The sequence below is a fragment of the Myotis lucifugus genome, unplaced genomic scaffold (assembly GCF_000147115.1).
Source record: "Myotis lucifugus unplaced genomic scaffold, Myoluc2.0 scaffold_245, whole genome shotgun sequence".
Lineage (NCBI taxonomy): Eukaryota > Metazoa > Chordata > Mammalia > Chiroptera > Vespertilionidae > Myotis > Myotis lucifugus.
The window spans coordinates 713,425-738,765 of NW_005871293.1; the positions used below are offsets into that span (position 1 = coordinate 713,425).

The following is a 25,341-nucleotide window of genomic DNA, read 5'->3' on the forward strand; positions in this document are numbered from 1 at the left end:
ATGGCACACAGAAATAATTACATTTCACTTACAATACAGATGCACTTAACACAGTCATCAAGAGTCATTCACCACCGGCACAGTATATTTTTAAATCACCTGAAACACCAAAAAGTTTCTTTTTCTTTTCCAAAAAGTCTAAACAAAGTAATAGTTTGGGATAAATGATAAGTTGAAAAGGAGGCAGAATTGTTAACTGAAATAATCAAACTGAACTGCATTTTTTAAATGTAACGTTCAGAACACGAAAATAGAACTTCTCATTGGGAATCAAAAGACCTATGTATTCTCGATGGTGGTTTCTTTAGTCTACTTTTTAAAAAGATTTTCAACAAATGCCATCAAAGAAGTTTCACTATATATTTGCTCTAGAAGCATAAAGTGGCATGAGGCAGGTGTTAATATAATCGTTAGTATTCACACTCCAGGAAGGTTAGTAGCTTTTTAAAAGACATTCTAGAAATAAAGGCAATTCTTCCCGAGAGAGAGAAGTTTGTCTTCATTTCACTCAGCAAATGCTTATTAAAATCTACCGTGTGCACAGCATTGTTCTAGAAGCAGTTCTAGAAATGGGAAGCAAGAACCTCTGGCTTCACTCAAAATAGTTGGATTAATTCCTTTTTATGATAAATTATGATAAGCATTTAAAAATCTCTACAGTAGAGGGATAATTATTAATTCTTTCCATGTATGGAAGCTAAGCTTTATTCCTTAACACTGGTGGCTTGAAATGAACAAAACTTTTCATTTGACATAAAACATTTTTACACTGTCACGTGCAGACATGTCTGCTGATATATTTTAAAGGTGAAAAAGTATCGAGACTTTTTACTGAAATGTACATAGAGATCAACTTTGCATCATCAAACTCCTGTCCTCCTGATTTAGTGGAGAAAATGACTCCTTGCCTTATACAGGAACCTTTCTGAGATAAACTTGCCTTTCCAGGGGCATAGAAAGCGTGCTTTTCATCAAAAATTGTTACATAAAGCACTTCAGTTTATCTCTGCATTTCAATTCACATGAGTTATTCTCAAAATTTATTCTAGATCTAAAGCAAAATAAATAATACATCAAGTGAGATTCTGGGATCATTGATCCGGTGATAATAGTCCCAGCCAACTCTTTGTATAAAACATACAGTGGTATATCCAATAATTGGGCTTTTCCATGACAGCAAAGAGGTTAGAAATAATTCATGGATGTGAACTCCTTTTTTCTAATTTTTGATGAGAGGATTGTTGATGATAATCGACTTACAAGATGATTTGTTGGGGAATACAAAAGTAGGAAAGTCCATTGAACTACAAAACGTTAGTCCAGTTGATGACAATAAACCCAAAAGAAATGTTAGCACAGGAACAAGAAATGCACTGTCATGGGGACAAGGTGGATCAAAGAATATTACTGAGAAACATGTATGACACAAGAGTTTGGGATTAAAAAGTTATCTAAACCTGGCTACACTAGACGTTTTCCTATGAATGTGGCTCTTACAGAATTTATGAAAATCTGGAAAGTCTCACAACAAAAATCCCGATTCCTGATACAACAGGTGTATTATGAATTATTGCAGTTGTAACAGTATCTAGGTGCAAGGTAAAATGATAATACCGCACTATCTGCACACTTTAGATTTATTATTGAGCATCCCCGTGAGAAATGCTGCAGTTCCAATAGTTTATTTGCACAGCCCACCATGGGACATGAACATCCAGCTTGTAGTAAGTGCACAGAAATTCCCCCTCTCTACATTTATAGTTTATCATGCCTATTCTGAAGACAACATAAGGAAACTGAGATCACTACTCCAAAGAATCCTAGCATGCATTATGATGGTTTCCTTCAGTTAATACAAATGTGTTGCGTGAATTTTTCAATATGCAATAATCTTCATCATAGCCAATGTTCATGGTTTTAACAGGAAATATTTTTATCAAAATGTTTTCCATATTTTTTTTTGTTTTGCATTCAACTGAAACATTAGGTTCAAAGATTTATTTTATTATAAAAGAGTTCTGGTCATAAGAAGCATCAATAGGCGGCATTTCATTGTGCTCATTCACAAAGCCGAAGGGCCACAGACTATTCCTCGGTACAACAGGTCAAACTCTAAAGAAATGCCATTTGGTGGTTTTACTTCCATCCTCTGGTTTGGAAGCTTTGTTTTTTGTGTCACTACCAACCTTCTTGCTTCGCCATTTTCAGCTGCAAAACGTGTATCTTGTCTTCTTTCTTCCACATTGGAATTCTCTCCACAGCCAGGGCTCAAATTCCGCTAGACCTGATTCCAACTGTCTACAAAGCAGACACTCTGACAATGTTTCCGCCTGAGTATTCGGGAGACTCTGGCCTGTCATCTCCTTCGGGAGTGGTTACTGGAGGTGTTGGGATGCTTATTATTGCTGTAGTCACATAAGGTTGTTCACAGTTTAGTTTAACACATTCTTCCATTTTGGCATTTAAACTGGATCGGCTGATGAGGGAAGAAAATAGATTTAAGAAGGTAAGTTGTTTACTTAAAAATGTTCTTGCCTACAATACAGGTGTACATGATGTCAGGTTTATAAGTGACTTTTTAAATGTCTGAGAATAATCACCACAATTTTAAGAAAGGAAGCACCAAACCTTAACATACAAGGTGGGCAAAAGTAGGTCTACAGTTTTTCCCATGAAAAATAATACAATAATCTATCTCTGTATATATAAAAGCCTAAGCGACCATTAGGACTGGTCAAATGAATGGTCAACTGGTTGCTATGACGTGCACTGAGCATCAGGGGGCAGACTCTCAATGTAGGATCTGCCCCCTGTTGGTCAGTGCACTCCCACATCCAACCTCCCATGGTCCCTCCTCCTGGCCCACTGGCCTTGATGGCCCCATTGGGACTGGGCAAGACGGCCCCAATCGGCCCTGATGACTCCCCAGGCCAAGAGATCCCACCTATGCATGAATTCGTGCACCAGGCCTCTCGTTAATAAATAATAATGTAAATAATAATGAAACTCTGTTTCACATACAACTACAAACCTATGTTTACCCCACTCTGTATGTTAAAGTGAACATTAGTCAGGTCCCTAATCATAAATGAATGTGTAAAAACCAGCTAAATTCGATTCCATCAGTGTTTTTCAAACAAATGTTATATAAAAATATAAGAAGGTATGTTTTTGAAACACTGAGTTGAGCAAAATAAAATAGTTTTCTTTAAGACAGAATCTCTGAGAGTTTTGAGATACCGTTATGAAAGGGAGATATACTGTAGATATGCCTCAATTATTTGACCACAGCATCATTTCACTATCTTGTCCCTTTGGGATATAGGGTGCCCTTAAAGTTTTCAACTTAGTAACACTCAAATGTTAAGAACCCCCAAAAGTTAGCCATTACTAATACTTAAAGGCTTTCCCAAGTGGTATTCTTGCATGAGTTTTATACTCTAAGTGGTGAGGGGGCAGGGGAAAGGAGAAAGGAGGGCATACATGAGAACTTCAAACTATTTTATTTTCATGGAAAACTTAATTTAAATGTTTATGGCCTAAAAAATTCTTTCTAAACACTTCTCCATTTTCTATATTGGAGTGGTAGAATATTTTCGAGACAGAAATCTTTCATTGCTCCAACATTTAATATTCTGATTCCAGAGATATCTGATTGATGTAAATCAACATAACCCAAATTCAGAATCTCATCCAGGTTTTCCACAAAGATTATTGGATACCACCAAAGAAATGGCACCGAATTAATGGTTGTTAATCTAAAAAGAAAAGCTACTTAATTTGAAGAACAAAGTAAAATTATTTGGGCCAAACTGATTTTTTAATGACTTGTAAAAACAAGGAAATAAAGAGAAACAAAAGGAAAACACCACTGGAAAAATTTCACTTCAATGGTCCATAAACTCACTAGACATACCATTTTAGCATTTCACTTATCTTGCTTTGAATTGGATTGATTTTTGTGTTAATTGTGGCCAAAATACTTTTTTTGATCAAAATTGCATACTGGTTCAAAATATTTGTGTAGATATAGTTTCCAGTTTTCACTGTCACAGTGACTGTTGATTTATTTAAAGGTGCTGTTGAATACTTTTTAATCACATCAATGTCAGTTTCATTGGTCTCTTTCAGCAGTGTTAACTATCATTTCAGGTGATTTGTTTTTACCTATGGGGCTCCTGGGTATAGGAGTGTCTATTCAAATAGGAAACAGCTGTGGAATTGAAGAGGTAGAAATACATTTGTGGTTGCCTGCCTGCCTTATCTTTTCTCTGCTCTTTTAATATCGCTACAACTACTCTATGACTTAAGGAATATTACAGTAGATCCATTTTTCTGCTTGTTACAGTCTAAGTCTTGTCTCATTCTAAACTCTAAGAACTAGAATTTAGATGCCACACGTGTAGCAACACAACTGCAGGTGGAGATATGCTCCGGGGACCAGCACAGGTGTGTGTCCACACAGATTAATCTACCTGTTAGATAGCGGGTTTCTCTCCACACATCTGATCTGAATCGTACTGAGTTCTTGCACACTGCCTCGATGGCTTCCTGATACATTGGCACTTGGGATGCGGAAAGTTTTTTTGTGTCGTCGTGAACAGCAAGTGCCGGTGACTCCTTGTTGTGAAGAGAGAGAGGGACTATGACTTGAAGGACGATTAACAGTCGAAACCTCCATGCAGCTTTCTTCAAACACTTGTTCATCCACAAACTCGTGATTCTGTTCCATAGGTGGAAAAAGATGTGAAGAAAGGGAGAAACACACTTTAACTTTAAAAAAGCAAATGAATAGTTTTATTTTTAAAACTAAAAAAATGTCCACATACATGTAGACTATCCAATCGACAACTAATACTATTTTTATAAAGATTAGAACATCAAAGCTACCCAATACTGGCATTTGTGGGAAAATAACATCTCTCTAGTTACACCTTGACACATGAAGGCTGATTTAGTATCTATTTGTAAGCTAACTTTATCTTGAAATATCATTTATTTATTTAAACTGGAGATTATAAACTAAAGAAAAAAACTTGAAAATGAATATAGATAACACCCACAAAAATGTGTAAATTCACATTGACTTATTTTTCAACAGATTGAAATTATGAGAAAGAGACTATTTTAATCCAAGTTAGATTGTCTGTTATATAAAAGCAAATAGTTTCACATGGAATTGAAAATACTTTTAAATTAGAAAATAAGGTACCTAGGACACTTCCCATTTCTTTAGATGTTCCTATAAAATTCTCAGTGAAGAGAAATATATGACTTATTAAACAAATACTATATATTTATCTGCAAAATGTGTCACTTTATGTCTGACTCAGAAGGGGTTAGCACTGAACTTTCCAGGTCTCCTTTCTTTTCTTTGTGATACATCACTAGATGTGTTCAGAATCTCTACCTGTGTTTAGGGTTCTAGCCAAGAAGCAAATAGTGATGGAAATAATTTCATATTCTCCATCTTAGAAAAACAGTGTAAAATTTGCTTAAAAATATTTAACGCAAAGCATGGTCTCCTAAAATGCTTATGGAAGACTTTTACCTCAGTAGTATAAAGGAAAATATTTTTGGTCTAAGCTACTAAAAAATGACTTCAATTACTATTTTTTTCTTTGTGTTGGTGGGAATAGTCTTATAATGAGAGACTTTGCACATGCAGAATTCCACTTAACTATCTCTCAGCCTAACCATTAGCAAAACAATTGAAGCAATTCACTGGCTAATAGGAAATAGATTGTTTTAGTTACTCATTTTGTCATTTCTTTGCTGAGACAAGCATTTTGAAGTAAACGAAATTTAACATTCTACAGTTGAAAGTCGGGAGAAAAATATGTTTAGAGAAGATAGAGTTTTATGTTAACTATTAAATTTCTAAAAAAAAATACAGTTCAGTAACGATTTAAACTGTTTTCTTCTCTGGCAATGCACATCTCACACACATAGTATAAGTTACAATGCATGAGGTTCTAATTTGTCTCCTCAGGGACTGGAAGTGAAGAAGTCATTCTGCCGCTGGTTACCATATATTTTATAGGCAGCTCAATTTAAACTATATCGGTTGGTATTAAATAATGTTTGATTTAAAAAGCCCTAAGTGGTAAAAAAAAAATTAAAATGAAAGAAAAGGAAATAGTCATAAAAACATTCTATTATTAATGTTACTATTTAAATGTCAAAGGTTTACATTAGGAAATTATAGACCTGTCCATATTTTTATTTAAAACGCAGCCACAATCCTGTAATTTCCCTGTTTAAACCCTCAAATAATTTTCCATTTGAGATGAAGATAAAAATTTTGCACGTGCCTCGAAAACCTAGCATGAGCTAGTCACTGCCTTTCTGTCTCCGCGTGTGCTATGCTATACTCTCTCCTTCCTACCACCCTCAAAGTCCTCTTGCAGCAAGTTCTAGCCTTCCTCGGGTTACATCACCTTTTAGCCCCTGTCCTTCTTTGCCTGGCTCTCAGTCATCCTGTGGGTCTGAACTCAGGTTCCTTCAGAAAGCCTTGTCTGATTCTGTACCCTCTGGTTCCATCCTCTTTGCTCCCTACACCGTGGCCCATTGTTGCTTTGCTGCTCACTGCCCTTCCCTAGGAATATCCGTGGTTTGTCCCCCCATAGAGATTGATGGGGGTAGAGACCACACCTGACTTCCCGGCATATCTTAGGTCTTGGCTCACTGTCTGGCACATGGTAGGCAAGTCATGCATATTTGTTGAATGACTATATAGGTAAATGAAAGTAAATGAAGACATGTATGGGCAATCTATTGGAATTGAGAACACAAATATGCATCTCTGGTGAGTGAGTGAGAAGACTTGATCCAAATACGGTGAAAGTTTCATTCTGCTCTGTGGTCACACACTATGACATCTTTTGACAAGCCAGCTAGGGAAAGGATGACTTTACTAAAGAGGAAGTCTAATTGGGAGCCTATAAATGGAGAAATGCACACTCAATTCTCAGCCAAAGGGTCATGACACTGATTAAACACCATTTTTTTTTCTTATGAGAACAAATAATTTTACTATATGTGTTCATTATAACTGTGAATTACAGAGATGTTTATATTGCGCTAGCCAGTTTGGCTCAGTGGATAGAGCCTTCGGCCTGGGGACTGAAGGGTCCCAAGGTTGATTCCAGTGAAGGGCACATGCCCGGGTTTGCAGGCTAGACCCCAGTAGGGGACATAGGCAGCCGATCAATGGTTCTCTCTCATCATTGATGTTTCTATCTCTCTCTCCCTCTCCCTTCTTTTCTGCAATCAATAAAAATATATTAAAAAAGAAGAAATGCTTATATTTAGTCATTCTTTATTTTGTATTATTGCTATTGATATTCCCTTCATCCAGATGTCAGGAACACTTGAACTTCATTAATATTTTCTATTTAATTAGCATTTTCAAAATCAGGGTAAATTACATTTAAAAATATGTTTTTATTGATTTCAGAGAGAGGAAGGGAGACGGATAAAGAGGTAGAAACATTGATGAGAGGGAAACATCATCGATTGGCTGTCTCCTGCATGCCCCCTACTGGGGATCGAACTCAAAACCTGGCCATGTACCCTGACCAGGAATCGAACCGGTGACCTCCTGGTGCATGAGACAACGTTCAACCACTGAGCAACCCCGGCCGGGCAGGGTAAATGATATTTTATAGGACTTGCAGTTGGCTATTGGAAACAACTTTTCATCCACATTACACTAGTATTTTAGACTACAGTGAGGATAGCCACTAAGGATAACAACATTTTAATAAGTCTCTCAAACACTTTCCAAATGGAAATGTCACAAAAGTCTTTTGAAGTACTTTCGTGTTTTGTTTTCTTTTGTTTTTGTCCTTTACTCTATTTTCCAGTGATGCGGGCAGTGAAGTCCTTCCTAGGAGGACTGAGTATTCACAAAAGCAAATGGGAGACTGTGAGGACCGGGGCAGGCAGCGATGCCAGTTCCTTACCGTGGTCTTTTCCAAGCAGTGAAGCAGGTGGTGGTGCTGGCTTTCAAAGCTGGAGCTGTATTTGCTGACAAAGGCCTGCTCATCCTCAGAGGACTGTGAACACAGAGAAGACAGAGTCTTTTCTATCATATTTGCAAACAATGAGAACCTCAACTGCACATTGCCACAGAGAGAGAGCTGTCCTATTTCTTGAGATTAAATGTCAGCATTTTATTATTATTTATTTTAGACAGAAAGGCACAGCCTGGCAGTTGCTTTTAAGTCTGAGAATCATTATTTACATTTTTTCTTTTCAAATTAGCAGTCTGGTTTTTTAAGACTTGCCTCCCTGAACAGAAAATTTAAATCTCTTCTACTCTTTCAACTACCACTTGACTTTGAAAACCTGACAGCCATTATTTTTGGGTAATAAAATTTAATCCAATACTTAGATAATCCTGGAAATGGCATTATGCTCACCTAAATAAAAGCTATTTTGTAAGTAACAATTATTGGAATCCTAAATATTAAAGGAAAGTTTTGAGCTAAAAGTGGTTTCTCAAATTGTATTTCATACTGTGTGATATTTATAACACTAGATGGTGTGCCCTCCCATTAAAATTAAAAAAAATAAAAGGAGACATCATGCTATCCTCTACTCCCACTCATATAAACTTTAAGGAACATAAGTAATTTTTAAATAAAAAATAATTAGGTATTTGAGTCATTTACCTTTCCCAGGTAAAAAGGGTTCTAAACCCAATCTGAAGTGGTGGGGTTATCCCCAACACCATCAAGCAGTGAAATGGTCTGTGTACTAGTAGTGTCCTACAATTCAGCTCAATTTGGACACTGTCTACCTGGAAACAGCATCATATTATACAGGTTGAGGGCTCAGTCTTGCAAGACTTTCCTTCACTCTCTTCTCCCCACCTTAGATTCCAATTGCAAACTTAAATGATCACCTGGGCTTCTGACCATCTGGCTATAGGTTAGAGCAGTGGTTCTCAACCTTGGCTGCACATTAGAATCACCTGGGAATCTTTTTAAAATCCAGATTTCTGGGCCTCATCCTCTGGAAATTCTGTTTCTTTGTTATGGGGTGGGGCCACAACATTAGTAACAAAGAAACAGAATTTCCGGAGGATGAAGCCCAGAAATCTGGATTTTAAAAAGATTCCCAAGTGATTCTAATGTGCAGCCAAGGTTGAGAACTACTGGGTTAGAGGTTCTAGTGACCTCTCCTTGAACTTTAGATGCCAATTGCAAGTGGGACAGTTTACCTGTGCTTCTGACCAACTGACTATAAATCAGGGATTCCCACAATCTGCTCCTTGAGTTTGATTAGTTTGCTAGAGCGGCTCACAAAACTCAAAGAAACATTTTACTGACTAGAGTAACGGTTTATTATAAAAGCATATAATGTGACTCAGGGAGAGCCAAGTGGAAGAGATGCATAAGGCAAGGCATGTGAAAGGGCTGAGGGCATCTGGGCTCTCTGGGTGTGCCACGCTCTCAGATTGCGAGCATAAATAGCTAGATATTAATAAAGGAGGGAGCAAAGGGAATCAGACATTAAGAAGCCTAATCAACTAGGGAGCTGAATCAGACATCATGCCTAATAAACCAGGTAGCTGAATTGGACAATAAGCCTAATGAAGTCTGGAAGTGACAGCTTCAGGCTCGCCAAGGGATCACGGCATTACCCCACCAATGGGATCAACACCTCTCCCTTTCCTGTGTCGGGTGGAAGGACTAGCTTTCCAATCTCTCCAGTGTACAACCAGTCCACTTGTCCAGACTAAGGCGGTGGGGGGAAGTAACTGAACAACAAAGGGGAAGTTCCTCTGCTGGGCACATGCTCAGTAGAAGCCAAGATGATGCGGGGGGAGGTCATTCCACTATGAGGCATGCACAGTAAAAACTAAGATGGTGGCCATAAGGGGCAGAGCCTCGCCTGAGAAAATAATCCAATTGGGTGAGGAACACAGAACCCCAGAAGATTTAAGAAATGGATTGGTTAGGAGGAGGACCCAAAACAAGCCGGCAAAGAATTGGGAAATTGGTTATTTTGAAAGAGCGCTTGGTCCTTCCCAAGCCTGAGATAAAATAATCCAAGCTTAACAAAGGCAAGCTTTCTCTCAACCCCCGCCCTGTAACACACATTTGTGGGTTCATGTGCTCACGTGTTCTCTCTCCATAGCAGCCATGAGGGCTAGCAGCTGCCTGAGGCCCATCAGCCAGGCGAGCTCCAATTGAGGGCTCCAAGCTGAGCTCCAAGTGAGGGCTCCAAGCTGGGCTCCAACTGCAAGCCCAGCACAGCAGGGAATAGAGGCTACTAGCTGGACAGGGACAAAGGCTAAGCTAGAGTAAGCTCTGGCATGGACTGAACCAATGACACTTCTGTTGTTTCAGTCGCCATTTTCATTATTACCCACAATAAAATTATATGCTTAAGTAGAAATCAATCAATATTACATCAACAAATTGAGCATTGAAAACAGTGAGGTGCTTGACGGTACCTGCAGTTGATTACTGAGCAAACCATTCCGTTTACTTTGCATGTAAGCATTTGCACTTCCGCTTTTGGCTGCCCGTATCCTGGCGAGTCTGGCTTTCTATAGGAGAAGGAAAATGAATGTCTTGTTAATACTCAACGAATTGTTTTCTTAAAACAGTGCATATACTCTTGTATAATTCCAATGTCAGCATACGTATGTTTAAAAACATGCCAGCTTTTTGTAATTACAGACAATTAAATTTTCATCAGATTGAGGCAGGTTAAGACACTAGGAACATTCCCTGGAAAGTGGAATGAGGAAACTGAGACAAATGGCTGAACAAACACACAAATGGCTGGACAAACTGCCGGAATGGCTCAGCAATAAATCACAAGACCCTATCTCCCTAACTAAAGATGCCTAGGAGCAGATGGTTTAAATCACTACAGTCAGGGAAGTAGATAACAAAACCAATTAGAGCCAGACTAATCCAAGATACAGGCAAAACTAACTAGAAAATGACCCCAGACTCCATTATACACTCATTTTAATACATCAGCATATTAAACAACACGCCCGGAAATCCAATGAATATTCTGTTGCGATCCTCCCCTGGGACCTCCTCTAAAATTCTGGTCTATAGAAAATAGGTAAAACTCAGGACAAAGGATCCCCGCACATGCTTCTTTGAGCGCATCCGTGCCCCCTTTCCTCAGGCGTGTATTTGTTCCTTCTATCCTAAGCGCTAAGGGTACCAACAAAGGTACCAGGGGAACAATGGGCTGTGGAAGCTCATCCTGATCTTACCCCCAATCCTATCTCCAGGGGTCCTTCCTTTGCCTCCCTGTCCCAAATGTTAATAAATTTACTGTTACTTTCACCTGGACTCATGTCTTGAAATTTTCCCCAAATGAGTCAAGAGCCTGTAGGTTGCTTGGCCTGTGAAAGGTCCTTGGCCTATGAAAGGTCCAGGGCCAGCACCCAGGGCAGAAGCCGTCTGGTAACAATATGAGCACTTTATTTTAGTTAACATATGGGCAAGATCAATTAACTACTTTGGAGCTGGGTTATGCATTTTAAAGATTGTAATTAAGTCTTTACAGTAAGATCAAGTTATTTCATTATTGTTTCTGTCAATAGTGTTAAGAGAAAAAATAGCTAGCTGTATTACTTCTAGTTTCACTTATCCCACTTCACTTATCCCAATCTGAGTAACTTAATGAAATAAAGACCCAGCAAACCAGCTGCCAACTCTTTTTTATTTAAATTAATGTCCTTTTAAAAATTAGTAATTAAGTTTCAGACACCAATTGCCTTTTTTCCTTTCTTCCTCCCTCCATCCCTTAAAAACAAAACAAAATTTAGTTAACATCTGTGCCTTCAAATATAAACTTTTTTTTTTGCAATCAGTTTGCTAAATTGGCCAGTATAGAACCCATGCTGAACAATGGCGGCTTCTCAGAAAAATCCCTAAATGTTTCCACTAAATTTTTGTGTCACAGGTCCACACAAAAACATGCTCACCTAATTTCTGTTTCACCTTTAAATCTGTTGAAATAAACATAGTGCTCCTTGCTGGAGAGACTAACATTATTATTTTTAATTTTAAAAGCATTTATGTATAGAGAATGTTCTTCAATGTAGAGGGTTTTGGGTGGTCAGTTGAATTGCTCACATTGACAGAGAGATCACCAAAGTGATATTATTGAGCAAACTGACTGTGTAGCCAGATTCCCAGGATTCCATTCTCCTTTAGAACTGCTGTTGTATACCTGCTCCAGCTGTCATGGAATGAGTCTGATTTTCACTTTCTGGAGAGCAATCTTCTGGTGACCATTCTACTTATATGATGTATATCTAGTATGTGTGTGTAAGGAAGCAACTGGGATATCATGGCTAAAAACATTTTTGTAAAATTATCCTATAAAGAATCCCTTTTTCTCCTTTCTACACCCCCACCCAAAAAAAATCACCTTTGATTTCTAGCCCTGGAATATTCTTTTTAATAACAATTAAAAATTATCTAGATTTTAAAAATGGAAAATGAATATATACATGTGATAAAACTTTAATACTACAAACATGCAGGAAAATCAAGTCAGTCTCTCTGGACCCTGAGCATACCTTACTCCTATGCTTCAGAGTCAACCATTGACAATATTTCTAGAGCATCTTGCCAGAGGTTTTCTAGGTATACAACAACAAGTATATGTACATGCATGTGTGTATAAACGTAAATTTTACTCAGTTGGGAGAATACATTTCACAATTTTACACTCAGTTCTTTTCATTTAATACAACTTGGAATTCCTTCCATATCTACATGTGTAGATCCACCTCATTTGCTTATGGATGAATAATATACCACTGTATGAATGAAGCATCATTTATTTGAGCTTATCTGCCATACAAATTTCTAGAAGCAGAAGTATTCCTGGGCCAGAATGTGTGTGTGTGTGTGTGTGTGTATGTGTGTGTGTTTCCCAAACTTCTTCCAAAGTTGTAGTACCAAGATGGCCCTTCACCATGGCATTTAGAAGTAACACTGAGATGTCTGAAGCTCTCAAAATAACATTAAGATAACATCTGGCTTCAACTTGACTCCCTTTCTCTTCCTCCATGAATTTATTCTTCTTGTGTGCCAATTCCAAGTTAAAATAAAACTTTGCAGAAAGATCACACTTATATGTGATGGGAAAAACAGACAAATTTTTCTCTTTGCTGATGGTATAATATTTACATCACTTAAAATACTGAGACAATACCACACGGTGAAGTTGGAAGTTAGAAATGTTTAACTTTAAGGCCATGCTGCTCAGCCAGGATTTCAGGCCAAACTCAATAAAACAATGGCAAGTGTCAAGCACACCTGGAAATGACTTAGAATTGATGGTAGAAATTCAGAAATAAGTAAGTTAAATACACATTTCATTTTCAGAAAGGGGTTATTGTTGGAATTTCAGTCCCTAAGTCTCACTGGTCCCCTGTAACTGTCAATGCCATTTTTTGTTTCTCTTCCTTGCCGTTCCCCTCCCTTCCTTCCTCCCTCCATCCCTCCTTCCATCCCTTCCTCCTTTCCTTCCTTCATTTCTTCCTTTTTTTTTGTTTCTTCCTTTCTTTGTTCCTTCCTTTCTTCGTTGCTTTCTTCTCCTCTCTCCCTCTCTCTTTCTGCAACTACTGATTGTAACTAATTATATATCATAGTTACTCTATCAAAGTCACTAGTCTTACCTATGCCATTCTATGTGCATTTAGCAGCAGTATTAGGGCACATTATATCTTTCATAAAGGAGACATAGAAATTAACCAAAAATAGTCTCCAGCAAAGGAAAATGAAACATCTTTCTCATGGAAAGTATACATACGGTGGCAACCACTACAGTAGAAGTAGTTCTAAAGCTTAGGAAAAAAGAAGCAGTTATGTTAAAGACAGACTTACCATTTTGCTAAGTCATGTGCTGTGTTAGAAAAAACACACACCTCCCATCTCAATTTCAATTACCAATTATCTTTCATTTGGGGTTAATTGGTTTAATTGTTCTTGTAGAGCACCGCACCAAATGTCTCTTGAATGCTAGCCCCTTTATGACCTCTGATTATATCTTTGTTTCCAGTAGGTAATTGAGAGAAATTCTTTTACAAAGATATTTTAGAAAATCACTTTACTTCTGTTCCACTCATTATGACAATCTTGGCAACTCTGGCTGAGTAATTGGAAGGTTAAAAGAGTACCGTTCACTAGTAAGAGGAAATGTACTCCTCCCAGCCCTGTAGGAAATACAACTTCTTTGCATGGTCAAGTACTAGCAAATATTATGGAAGTTAGAGCAAGATTTCAGTAAATATTAAGCCTATATAAAAAATAGGAGGCTTCCAAATTTTAATTAAAAATAAGGCTCATGTTGTCAGTATAAAAAATAGCTTTGCAGTTATTTTCAAATTCCTAATCTGCCTTGAGAAATATTGATGGTGCTGGAAAAAAAATTGTCTCATAAGTACATTTTTCCTATGCATTCCAATTTTTCATAAATTTATTTTTTCTTAATTCCTTAAACTTGGGGGTTTCTCAAAGTTAGTTTCATAAAACTAGTACATGTTATAGGTAACAACCGAATGAAACAAAATGGTTCTGTGATCAAGAAAGTGTGGGAGCCCTACCTAGTTTGGCTCAGTGGATAGAACGTCGACCTGCAGACTGAAGGCTCTTAGGTTTGATTCCAGTTAAGCGCACATGCCCAGGTTTCAGGCTTTATCCCCAGAAGGGGGTGTGCAGGAGGCAGTCAATCAATAATTCCCTGTGATCATTGATGTTTCTATCTCTCTCCCCCACCTTCCTCTCTGAAATAAATTAATATATGTATATAAAGAAAGTTTGGGAAATGCTGAGAGGTTAAGTAGGTTTCTTCGAAGTTGGATTTCTCGCAAAAGTTCACATTGTGGATGTTCATTGTGAAGTAGAGAGGGGGATATAGTATTAAATTTTTCTCAAGCTAATTTGACATGGAACCCTTCATTGTGGAGCATTCAGAGGCTAGTGTGAAGGGGTTTTTGGCAAGTTGGTTGTTTTTCAATTGCACCAAATGACATTATGTAGACTTCACTACACATTCTCTGGAGCAGTGGCCGGAATGCCAGTCAGAGAAAGATGTACAAGCCCCAGGCCCTTGAGACAGTGGCTTTCTTACATGGGATCTGTCTTCTAAATGAGGTATGATGTACATTGAGAGACATTATATTAGACCCTCTTCCTACCAAATCACAAAGTGTTTTCAATACTTTTGAAATACAAAGGTATCCTAGGCAGCCTTGTGAGATAGAGAAGGCTTTATCCCTTGTAATCTGAGACACTTCCTTCTCAAATAGAGAGCACATACTTCCTGTACCTTTTATCCGGGAAATTTTACTTATACTTGTAGCTTTCATTTAAGGTTTAGTGAAATGCCTCATATGGAGATAACATATTAAGGTTTAGTAACATGCCTCATGTGGAGATAGCATATTAAGCTTTATGAGCTTTTAAAAATTTAATTTAAGGAGTTTACTGGAATCTCCCCATTTGTTAAGAAAAATCACTCCCCTAGAAATGAGACAACTTAGTGCCAAATAATAATAAAAGAAAGAGGAAGTAAGTCAATGGGAGAAAGGGCAGGTTCCCAACTCTGAGGCTTGTTAATCCTGGAGATGGAAGGCTGGGCGGGGATTTAGGTCAGTAGAAGGGACACTGGAAGGCTCAGAGGAAAGGTCAGTGGAAGGAGAGAGCAACAGTGGAAGAGGGTAGAACTGAAACAGGAGGTAGGCAGTTATCAGAGACAAAACTGTGCTTCCCAATATGATTTTTAATTGGTCCTAGTAATGTCCACCCGACTGTAGGCATGGAGGACGTGTCAAGGCGAACAAGGCTTCACTGTTCATTCTTTCAGTCATTACACAAATATTAAACACCTATTTCATGTTGGGCAGTGCACTCAGTACAATGGAGAAGAGGGAGAATAGGGTGTAATACATGATAATAGAGTGTGCATATATTGTAGGAGAAGAGAAGAAGCAACTAATGATGTCCATAGTATTCAGAAAAATCTTCATAGAATGGGTGATAGTTGAATTAAGTCTTCAACCCTGAGTATCAGTTTACCAGGTGGCTACATTAAGTAGTGTTGGGATGGAATGGGGAATTAAGAAAAGAGGTAAGGAACTTGATAAGAATTGAATGTAGAGTGAATATTGAGAAGTATATAATCTATAGATTCTTACATGTGTTGATAATAGATTATTAAACTGCACAAAACAAGACATAAGAAAAAAATAATAAAATTAGGTTATCTGCAGAGATTTGAGGTAAGGACTAGGGATTTTTATTAATAGTGGAAAATTTAAAAGTGATCATTTTCATATTCCAGCAAAGAGTTATTTCTTGCCTTTTAAATATCCTAGAAAATTATATATTTTTATTTAATTTGGACATGGCTGAATGTGTAGGCAATGGGTCTCAAAGTGTGGTCCCCAGATCAGCAGTATCAGCATCACCTGGGAACTTGCTGGAAATGCAAATTTTCAGGCTGTCCTCCAAAACTACTAAATCAGATTCATTGGGGGTAGAGTCCAGCAATTTGTATTTTAACAAATGCTTTGTATGATTCCAATGAATCTAAAGTTTGAGAACCACCATAGTAGAATGTGATAAATGGCATACTGAATATTGATAGCATATTTTGTGTGTGTGTGAAAGTCAACATCTTCATGTAAAAAGTAAAAATAGTTCACTTACATTGCACATTGTCAGTACATCAATTGGCTCAAGCTTCTCACTGTATTTAGAATTATCTATAGGAAAATCCCTAAAGATTCATAGTTCTAATAATGTCAGAGATTCTTGTTTTAGATATTAATCAATAGGTGTGTGAGCATGAGCAAGTCATCTATAAAATAGAAATAATAACACTTCCTTTGAAAATTAATTGTGAAATTATAAATAACATGTATAAAGAACCTGGGGCATACTAGAAACTCTAGAGAGGATTGTTGTTGTTGCTATTATCATTATTAAATTATAATTATAATTACTATTATGCATGACAATTACTCATCAGTTAGCCTTGTAAGTATGCAGATGATTAAGTGGTGTGATTTGAATTTAAAACAGGATAAGCTCTTTGCTTCAAAATATCAACCCTACCACCTGTCATTGTATCAACTTCACTTCACCTTGGCTAACATATTCTATTCAATAAATTTTTATTGAATAATGGAGCGAATAAATAAATATATTAAAGTATAATTAACAATGAGGGTGGGGGAGAAATGTTACAGTTGATACCTGTTTTCACTCACATGTCAGTGTTTCATTAAGAATGTATCAAGGGCTGATAGAAATGGGATAAAGGATGCATTCTCTTTAAAAGGTGGGAACAGGTAGTGAAAGCAAAAAGAGTACTTGCTAGTGGGAAGAACCTAGAAGAGAGAAAGTATTCCTGAGTGATGATGGGGATGTTCTCAAATGCATGTTGTGTATATTTCATGTTTTTTTTCTTGAGTTTGGAGTTGGCAATGGGACCAAACATCACAAAATCTGGTCTAAAAAACCATTTTATAATATTACTTATTATTCCACTTGACTGATTTTTATTGAATGGACTGGACTCCTTGCTTGGCTGAATTAGATGGCTATTTTTGCATACCTATGGTATTTGTCAAATCATCTAGTTCCAGAAGAATCTAAAATATCTTAGCCTAGTGACTATTTATTCTGTTTGTTTTTTTCCTGGGAAGGAAAACAGGAAGTATCCCTTCACAACTTATTTAGTTCCATACCCACTGCTCTTTCTTAGAGAACTATGTTTAGTTTACTGATTACAGGCTATTTACACCAGGTTATCATACTTGGCTTTCGATAGCCAATTTTTCTAGTAGTCATGATATGCAAAATTTATTGCTTTATGGCAGACACAGAGACTATAGAAGATATTTTAAAGATAGCGAAAAGCATTCATAAAACATGCTTTTCAATTTGGTGCACTTATTTACATCACATTTAAACATTTTTGCATTTTAAATTTCTATAGGCTAAAAGGCTTCTAAAATATTATAAGATTTTTCTTTGTTGATTTGCTTGTTACAGATATCCAAGTTTGAAAAAAGTACATGTATTTTGAAATTGGTTTATTTGAAAGTCAGATTTGTAGTTCCTATAGTTTTCATATAGGTAGCTTTTTATGACAATGAAAAAAATATAGTTAGTTATTATATTAAAAAAGGAATTCCCAGAATGGAGATTGATGGGTACTGGGGAGCTAAGATTTTGTAATATTTCTGTTATTGTAAACACTATCCCTCTGTGCCCAGTAGAAAGTTTTTAAAGTGTGGCCAGAGCCAGGGCTGAGGTACATAGCTTCTGGTGGAAATCCCTCCATCTCCTGTAGCCAAAATTGTGCCCTGTGTGAGACTCTAATTGTCCAGAGGGTGCCTTTTTTTAAAACCCACCCTGTGTACTGGATTATCAGTTCTACATATTCATGGTAACTGAAAAACTTTTATTATTATTCTCTACAATAATTAAAGGTTAGATACTTGTGAAAAGGGAAGGAGAATTCTGTAAAGCAAGAAACTCTCAAGCTTAAAGAGTGATTCTGTTGTAGAGGAAGAGGATCTCTGACAATGGACATGAACAAGTTCTCTGAACAATATGCTATGTGACTGTACTGATTAACTTGAACTTTCTAAAGAGTTACTTTATAAGATTTTATACTTACCAAAGAGACTGACATTGTTCAAAAGCATGTTTAAAATCCTGTTCTGGAATTACCTACACATCCAATTATGAACTGGTGCACAAAAATTTCTCACGATATTTTATGGTTATACCACAATACCCAGGTTGGTCATGGTTATACATGTTTTTTGGTTATTAAAAAAAGTGAAGAATACTGAAAATCTAGCACTATAGTTCTGAGAAAATTACAAAAAAAATTTCCAAAATTATTTCTAAGCAAAAAGGGCCCTGGCTCTGAAGGTGACTATTTTGACAAAGAATGGGTAAGGGAAGTGTACTAACATTTAGTCAGTTCTTCTGAGAGGCAGTCTACCATTGTGTTTAATGAATGTGGGAGCCAGATTGACTTGCATTGAATTGAATGACAGTTCTCCAATTTATTAGGTATGTGACCTCAGAATTTCTCAACTTATTCCACAAACTATTTTCGTAACTAATGCCTATACTTGTAAGATTTTAAGAATTATTTTTTGAAAAACATTAAACCAATATCTGGCACATAGTAAGTCATTAGTAAATGTTTAAATTGTTAAATTATGAAAAGCTTATATATATTTATAAACACTTGCATATACATGTTTATAAATCTATAAACAATACCTACCTCGGCCTTAGTGTGAGGTAGGCATTGTTTTCCTCATTTTTCAGATGAGCATGCACCCTGCTTACTCTGAGAGGGATTAATTAACTGGTGCGAAGTCCAGAGAAACAGTAAACGGTTGGGCCAGGAATAGAACTTAGCTACAAGTGATCAGATTTCTCCTTCCTCCTGTGTCAATTTTGTAAAATAACCAAGACACATTTTGGTGCCCTTTACTAGCCCTTGTCTACGGGCACCAGCTTAAACCCCGATGGACAGAGACTGGGTGAATCAGATCTAGAAATCTGATTCTAATAAAATTGCCAAGAATCTATCTTTGATTTTGCTACTGTCAGTGTTGTTCGCTACATATTTCTTCCTGTCTACCTCTAGTTGCACAGTGGGATTGAATTTCCCTGTCCACTTTGAAGTTACACATGGCTATGTGAATTGCTTTGGCTAATGCAATAGAGTTGGAAGTGACCTGGCCCACTTCCAGTAGGAGGCTTTAAAAGTCAGTGTGTGATTCAGAAATTACTTCTGCATAAGTGATTGCAGAAGTACACTGTCAAGATAGAGTTTCCATCACTGGACCGGTAATTGACTTGTAGCATGATTGAGAAATATTGCTTGTTGTGTTAAGCCACTGAGATATTAAGGTCCTTTTGCTGTAGTATAACCAGCCTGTGCTGACTGATGCAACTATCGACCAAATCTGGAACACTGAGCACCCAGTGAAGGTTTTTAAAGCTCATTATGAGAAGCGGACAATGCTAAATCATGGTTACACAGGACTGAATACACACCTTTTGTGCCCTCCTTTTGTCTGCGCGTTGATTTTGGTGGTAGATCCGACTGAAGTTGGATACAATCACTGGAACGGGTAGAGCAATGACCAAGACCCCACTCAACGAGCAGATGGATCCAAAAATCTTCCCTGCTATGGTTTTTGGTACCATGTCACCATACCTGGGTTAGAGAGAAAAAATATATATGTATATAGTTTTAAGTCACAGAGAGTTATTTCCACCTGATAAAAATATCTTTTTGCTTTAAGCCAAATGATTTTTTGGAGCAATCTATCTCTAATTCATGACTACAAGATACATGGCTTAAGACTTTAGTAAACATGTTTTAGAAATTAAAAACATGTGAATATAAAAAAGTATCTTTTAACATTTCAGGAATTAATTCTAACGTTTAGAAATCTCTTTGTTTGGAAAACATTTTAAGCCAGGTGATTTAATGATAGCTCTTCAATTTGTTCTTCCTATAATATGGCATAGTTCTTTACATTTATTTAATCATAAATATTTATATGCTAAATTTTATAGGCTAGCTAACACACTTAAAAATTAAGCATTGGATTGGTTACAAAATTTAAATAGAAAAGTGGTATAGCCCATTCCTTTCATCAGGTATAATCACTTAAAAATAAACTTTCCAAGGTCCCATTAACCTTCAACTTGTGAAATCCAATGACCATTTCAACATGATAATCTTACTCAATCTCTCATTTGTATTTGTTTAGTTGAATTCTCTCTCCTTGAAACACGTTTTGTTGGCTTCAGTATCAGAAAATTCCCTTCGTGTTGCTTTTACCTCATTGGCTGTTTCTCTATCTTCTCTGACTCCCTTCCCCTTAACTGTTTTCTAAATCTTGGGCTAATTTAGGTCTCAAACTTGAGTCCTCTTATCTTCTCCATATTAACCTTTCTTTGTGTGTGATCTTATCCAATGACCTGGCTTAAAACTACTATCTACATGCTGATGATATTCTAATTCACATGGACAGTCCTGATGTCTATCTTGAAAATCAGGCTCATATTTTCAGTGGTCTGATCTGAAAATCCCTGACTCTGGATGATTAAGAGCCAATCAAGACTCAAATTAACCAAAAAGGAACTTTCATTTCCCTAGCTTCCCCTGCTCCCCTCAAATCTGCTCCTCCCATACAGTCTATCACCTCTAATTCCATGGAGCTGCAAACCATCCGATTACCTATATCAAAATGGAAACAGCCACCCAATCCTCAGTCCCCTCACCTCATTTCTCAGCTGGTCTTGTCTCTGCCCAAACCAAATTATGTCCTATTTGGTTCTCTTTCCTCAGCCTCTATTTCCCACAGTAAACCAAGCCATCATCTATTGCCTGAGCCATGGAGATAGCTTCTTTTCCACATTTAACCCTTTACAATTCATGCCAACATAGCAGCCAGAATGAATGGTTTTAAACATGGAGATTGGACTGTGGCTACTTTGCGTCACCTTCTAATAGATTTGAAATGAAAATAAATCCGAACGCCTCGCTTTTTTCTCTGAGGGATCTATGTCATTTCGTTCCTGCCTATATTGCACACCACCCTCCACCAAGCTTGCTGCCCCCTGGCCACACCGGCCATCTGGCTTTCTGTCACATATGCAGGCCCCAGGTCGTCATAGCTCAGTTTGGGCCTGAAAGGTCTCTCCATTCGAGAAGTTATTTTCCGGCCGCCTTATCCATGGTGGTCTTATTTCCTTCCTGCCATTTCCCCATTTGATTACCTTCATGGTATTTAACACATAATATTTTCTAATTTTTTAATGTATTTCTTTTTTGACTCCCCACCTGCCATGCCAACATTAGAATATAACCAGGGGCTGTTCTATTGTGTCTCACTAGCACAAAGCAGGCACTTAGTAAATATTAGCTGAATGAATACATTTTCCCTACCTCACTCATGCATGGTTCTTCTAGGACAGTGATGCGAACCTATGACACGTGTGTCAGAGGTGACATGCGAACTCATTTTTTTGGTTGATTTTTCTTTGTTAAATGGCACTTAAATATATAAAATAAATATCAAAAATATAAGTCTTTGTTTTACTATGGTTGCAAATATCAAAACATTTCTATATGTGACACGGCACCAGAGTTAAGTTAGAGTTTTTCAAAATGCTGACACCCGAGCTCAAAAGTTTCACCATCACTGTTCTAGGAGTTCATTCCTCCCGGTGGGGTGGCAAGAAGGAGGCCTCTGCTCTTGTTACTGCAGAAGTTCCCAGTTCAGCATATGGTCCCAACTACCCCTGCTCACTCTGGGGCTCTGAGAGTCTAGTCCTTAGAAGCAGGGCTCAGAGCAGCTCAGGTATTGCAATCCTGACTCCAAGGGTCTTAGGAGTAGTTGGGGGAGACATTGTATCTTGAAGCGGGATCTGGGACAGCACCGTTGTTTGTGTGGGACACTTTGGTGTGTTAGCGTGCAGATGGGAGTTCTGAGGAACCGGCCCAGGAAAGGCTGGGGAGAGCAATGACAGGCTATGCTGACCAGCGCTGCCTTCGGTGACCCAGGCCAGGCTTTGGTCCTCTGGGTCGAAGGCCCAGTTACTCATGCTTGTCAGTGTTTATGGGTGATCAGTAGTTGAGCGAATTTATCAGACCTAAAAAGCCCACAGGTTGTAATATTATCATTACAATGGCAATATTAATTTATTGTAAAAAGTAGTCTTAACCTGAGAACTGGAAGGCTGTGTCCATATGAAACATGGCACCTTTCTGTAGTCCCCTGGGAGAGCGAAACCATAATCTGATTATTGTAGTGAGGAAATGGTGAAAACTAAAGGAGTTTGCAAGATGAGACAAAAAGGCTTGGGAACTTTCTTGCTGTAGTGATATGTCAGTAGAACTGGAAGATCAATTTTTTATAAAATGCCGTGTGCACAGCAGCCAATTTCTATGTTTGTCAAAGTCAAGTTGAGTGCCCAGCCCTGTTTTATAAACATCATTCCCTTTGCACTGATCATGCAGTAGGCCCTGGAGAAATCAAAACTCACATATACCCCCACGTGCACTCAGACTGAGCAGCTTCTCAAATGCCTTTTTTCCTCATTTAAACGTCTGCCAATTAGGATTTAGAAAGTGTTTCTCAAAAGGAAAGTAAATGAAACTCAACTATTTGTTATGGCCAAAGAAGACAAGCATTGAGTCTATGTAATTAAAATGAACCTTTTAACATGCAAGTACATAAAATCAAATAAACTGAAATAGCTAAATGAATCTATCATATATAATCTTTCCTGCCGTTCTCTAAGAGATTTTTTAAAATTAGTATTTATTTACTACTTTTTTTTGTATTCTAGGCTCACTATGTCATAGAGTAAGCCAGGCCAGCATACTTGTAATCATTAAAATTAAGAGCCTACGCGTATGGTATGGACCCAAAGCTCAGTAAGACTTTTTATTTATTTAGAACACAGTGAATTGCTTTTATTTGGTATGCATCCACATCTCAGCAATTAGTGGTCCTGAATAGAAAAGTGGAAAAACACAGCAATGTGCCAGGAAGTCAAGCCCACCAATTTGGGGGTTCTGCCATGCACATGGTAAGACATTAAGCAGATAGAAGACTGGCAAGTTCAGGTAGCAGATGGTGGAGGGGTAGAGAGTGGAGATTCATGCACTCAGAAGGGCTGCAGCTAACCAAAGGGAGAAAACAGATTATGAGGGACTTGGTCAACGGGATTCGGGGTCAACTGATACAGCAGGTTTCCCTGGGAAAGCAATGTTTGATGAGGTGCCTGGGATTCAAGCAGAGAAAAAAAAATCACTGCAGATCCTCCTTGAATGTAAACAGAAACTATAATGTAGATAAACAAAGCAGAAAGTGCACCTGTTATCCAGAGGGGGGAAATAGGTATGATGAAATATCTTGTCTGTTTTGGGATGAAATGGTAGAAAGTAAAGATATGAACCAGCCTGCTGAAAGGCAGACCATCCATAGCCTAGCAGGTTCCATAAGGAAAAAGAGGTAACAGATACTTAAGGGAGGTTTGATAGCATAAAGCTAAGCGAATCTGCGCCAAATGCAGTTATATTTATTAATTTACCTCTATCATATTTGTTTTGTAATCCAAAATTCCTTCACAATCAAGAAATCCAAGAGGAGCGCTGGTGATGCCTGGTCGGTACGGCAATGATTATGGTGGGAAGGAGAGGGGAGAAGAAATGGCTCCTTAGTTAGAACATCCTCTCTTTTGCTCTCGGGTAGAAAGCCAGAGCTTTCTCACGTTATAGCAGATTAAGGATGGTCTCTAAGTTGTGAGGCCAAAGCAGAGAGCGATGGTGAGAGGGCCCAAGAAAGGGAATGGGCAGGTTGTTTAAGGTCGTCCAGGCTGTCCTGTGATTATTCGTAATGACAGCCTGAGCCTGGGCTGATTCCCAAGGAGCGCCCGCTGCCTCTTTCCACACATCCCCATCTTCTGCATACATCACCCTTTTGGGTTTTCTGCCTGCTCTCCTCCCCTTTTTAAGATTGGGCTGCTGTTAGTACTTGTAATGTTTTAGGTATATTTTACTACTCTGAGTATGTTGGAGAAGAATGAGAAGTACACGGTGTGATTTGCATCTGTTCTTACAGCATCCGTTTTGTCTTTCTTCGTCGTTAGGTCTTTAGAAATGACTTTGAGAAATGAAAGCAGGTAATTTTTATCCATGAAGACGTCATTGGGCACAGAATCTGCTTGGGACAGGGAATACCTATCTCTCTGGCAAAACCAGCTGTTTTCTTTTGTTTAACAGGGGCCATTTAACTGGTATTCAAACTCTTAGTAAGAAGCAAAATAGCCCTGATGGAAGGTGTCATATCTCTGAAACTCAGTGGAGGAAAGATGTAGAATAGAAAGCTTTATCATGAGAAGTGACACTTATTTTGGCTAACTGATCATTTAATTAAATATTGCCTATAATTCTGTCATCTTTTAATGATTATTTGTATCGTAGGCAACTTGTGTACTGATTGCTATTTTATTCTTTGTTCCATATGAAAACACACTGCATTTTTCCTGACTTCTTATTCTTAAATTTATGCTAAGCCCAGCAATATTATACATTCTGTCCTTCCTGTTTTTTTTATCAGACTTTAATATTATGTTTCTCGTCTTCAAAAACCCATTTGCCAAAGAGTTACACTGAAATTATATATATACTAGTGACCCAGTGCAAGAAATTTGTGCACATTAAAAGGGAATTAATTAGAGGAAATATTTTAATATTGCTATTTGCCCTTTTTCT

The 25,341-nt window shown here is 37.7% G+C and overlaps 1 protein-coding gene across 1 annotated transcript in view; it reads right to left on the reverse strand.

Moving 5' to 3' along the window:
- Nucleotides 1-2,271: 2,271 nt before the first annotated feature.
- Nucleotides 2,272-25,341, reverse strand: part of KCND2 (potassium voltage-gated channel subfamily D member 2) — a 497,728-nt gene continuing 474,658 nt past the window's right edge. The window contains exons 2-6 of the mRNA XM_006098701.3: nt 20,100-20,262; nt 10,469-10,564; nt 7,968-8,060; nt 4,476-4,723; nt 2,272-2,476 (exon numbers count right to left, since the gene is read on the reverse strand). Coding sequence (XP_006098763.1) covers nt 2,299-2,476; nt 4,476-4,723; nt 7,968-8,060; nt 10,469-10,564; nt 20,100-20,262 — 778 coding nt within the window. The 3' untranslated portion in view covers nt 2,272-2,298. The remainder of the gene's footprint in view (nt 2,477-4,475; nt 4,724-7,967; nt 8,061-10,468; nt 10,565-20,099; nt 20,263-25,341) is intronic.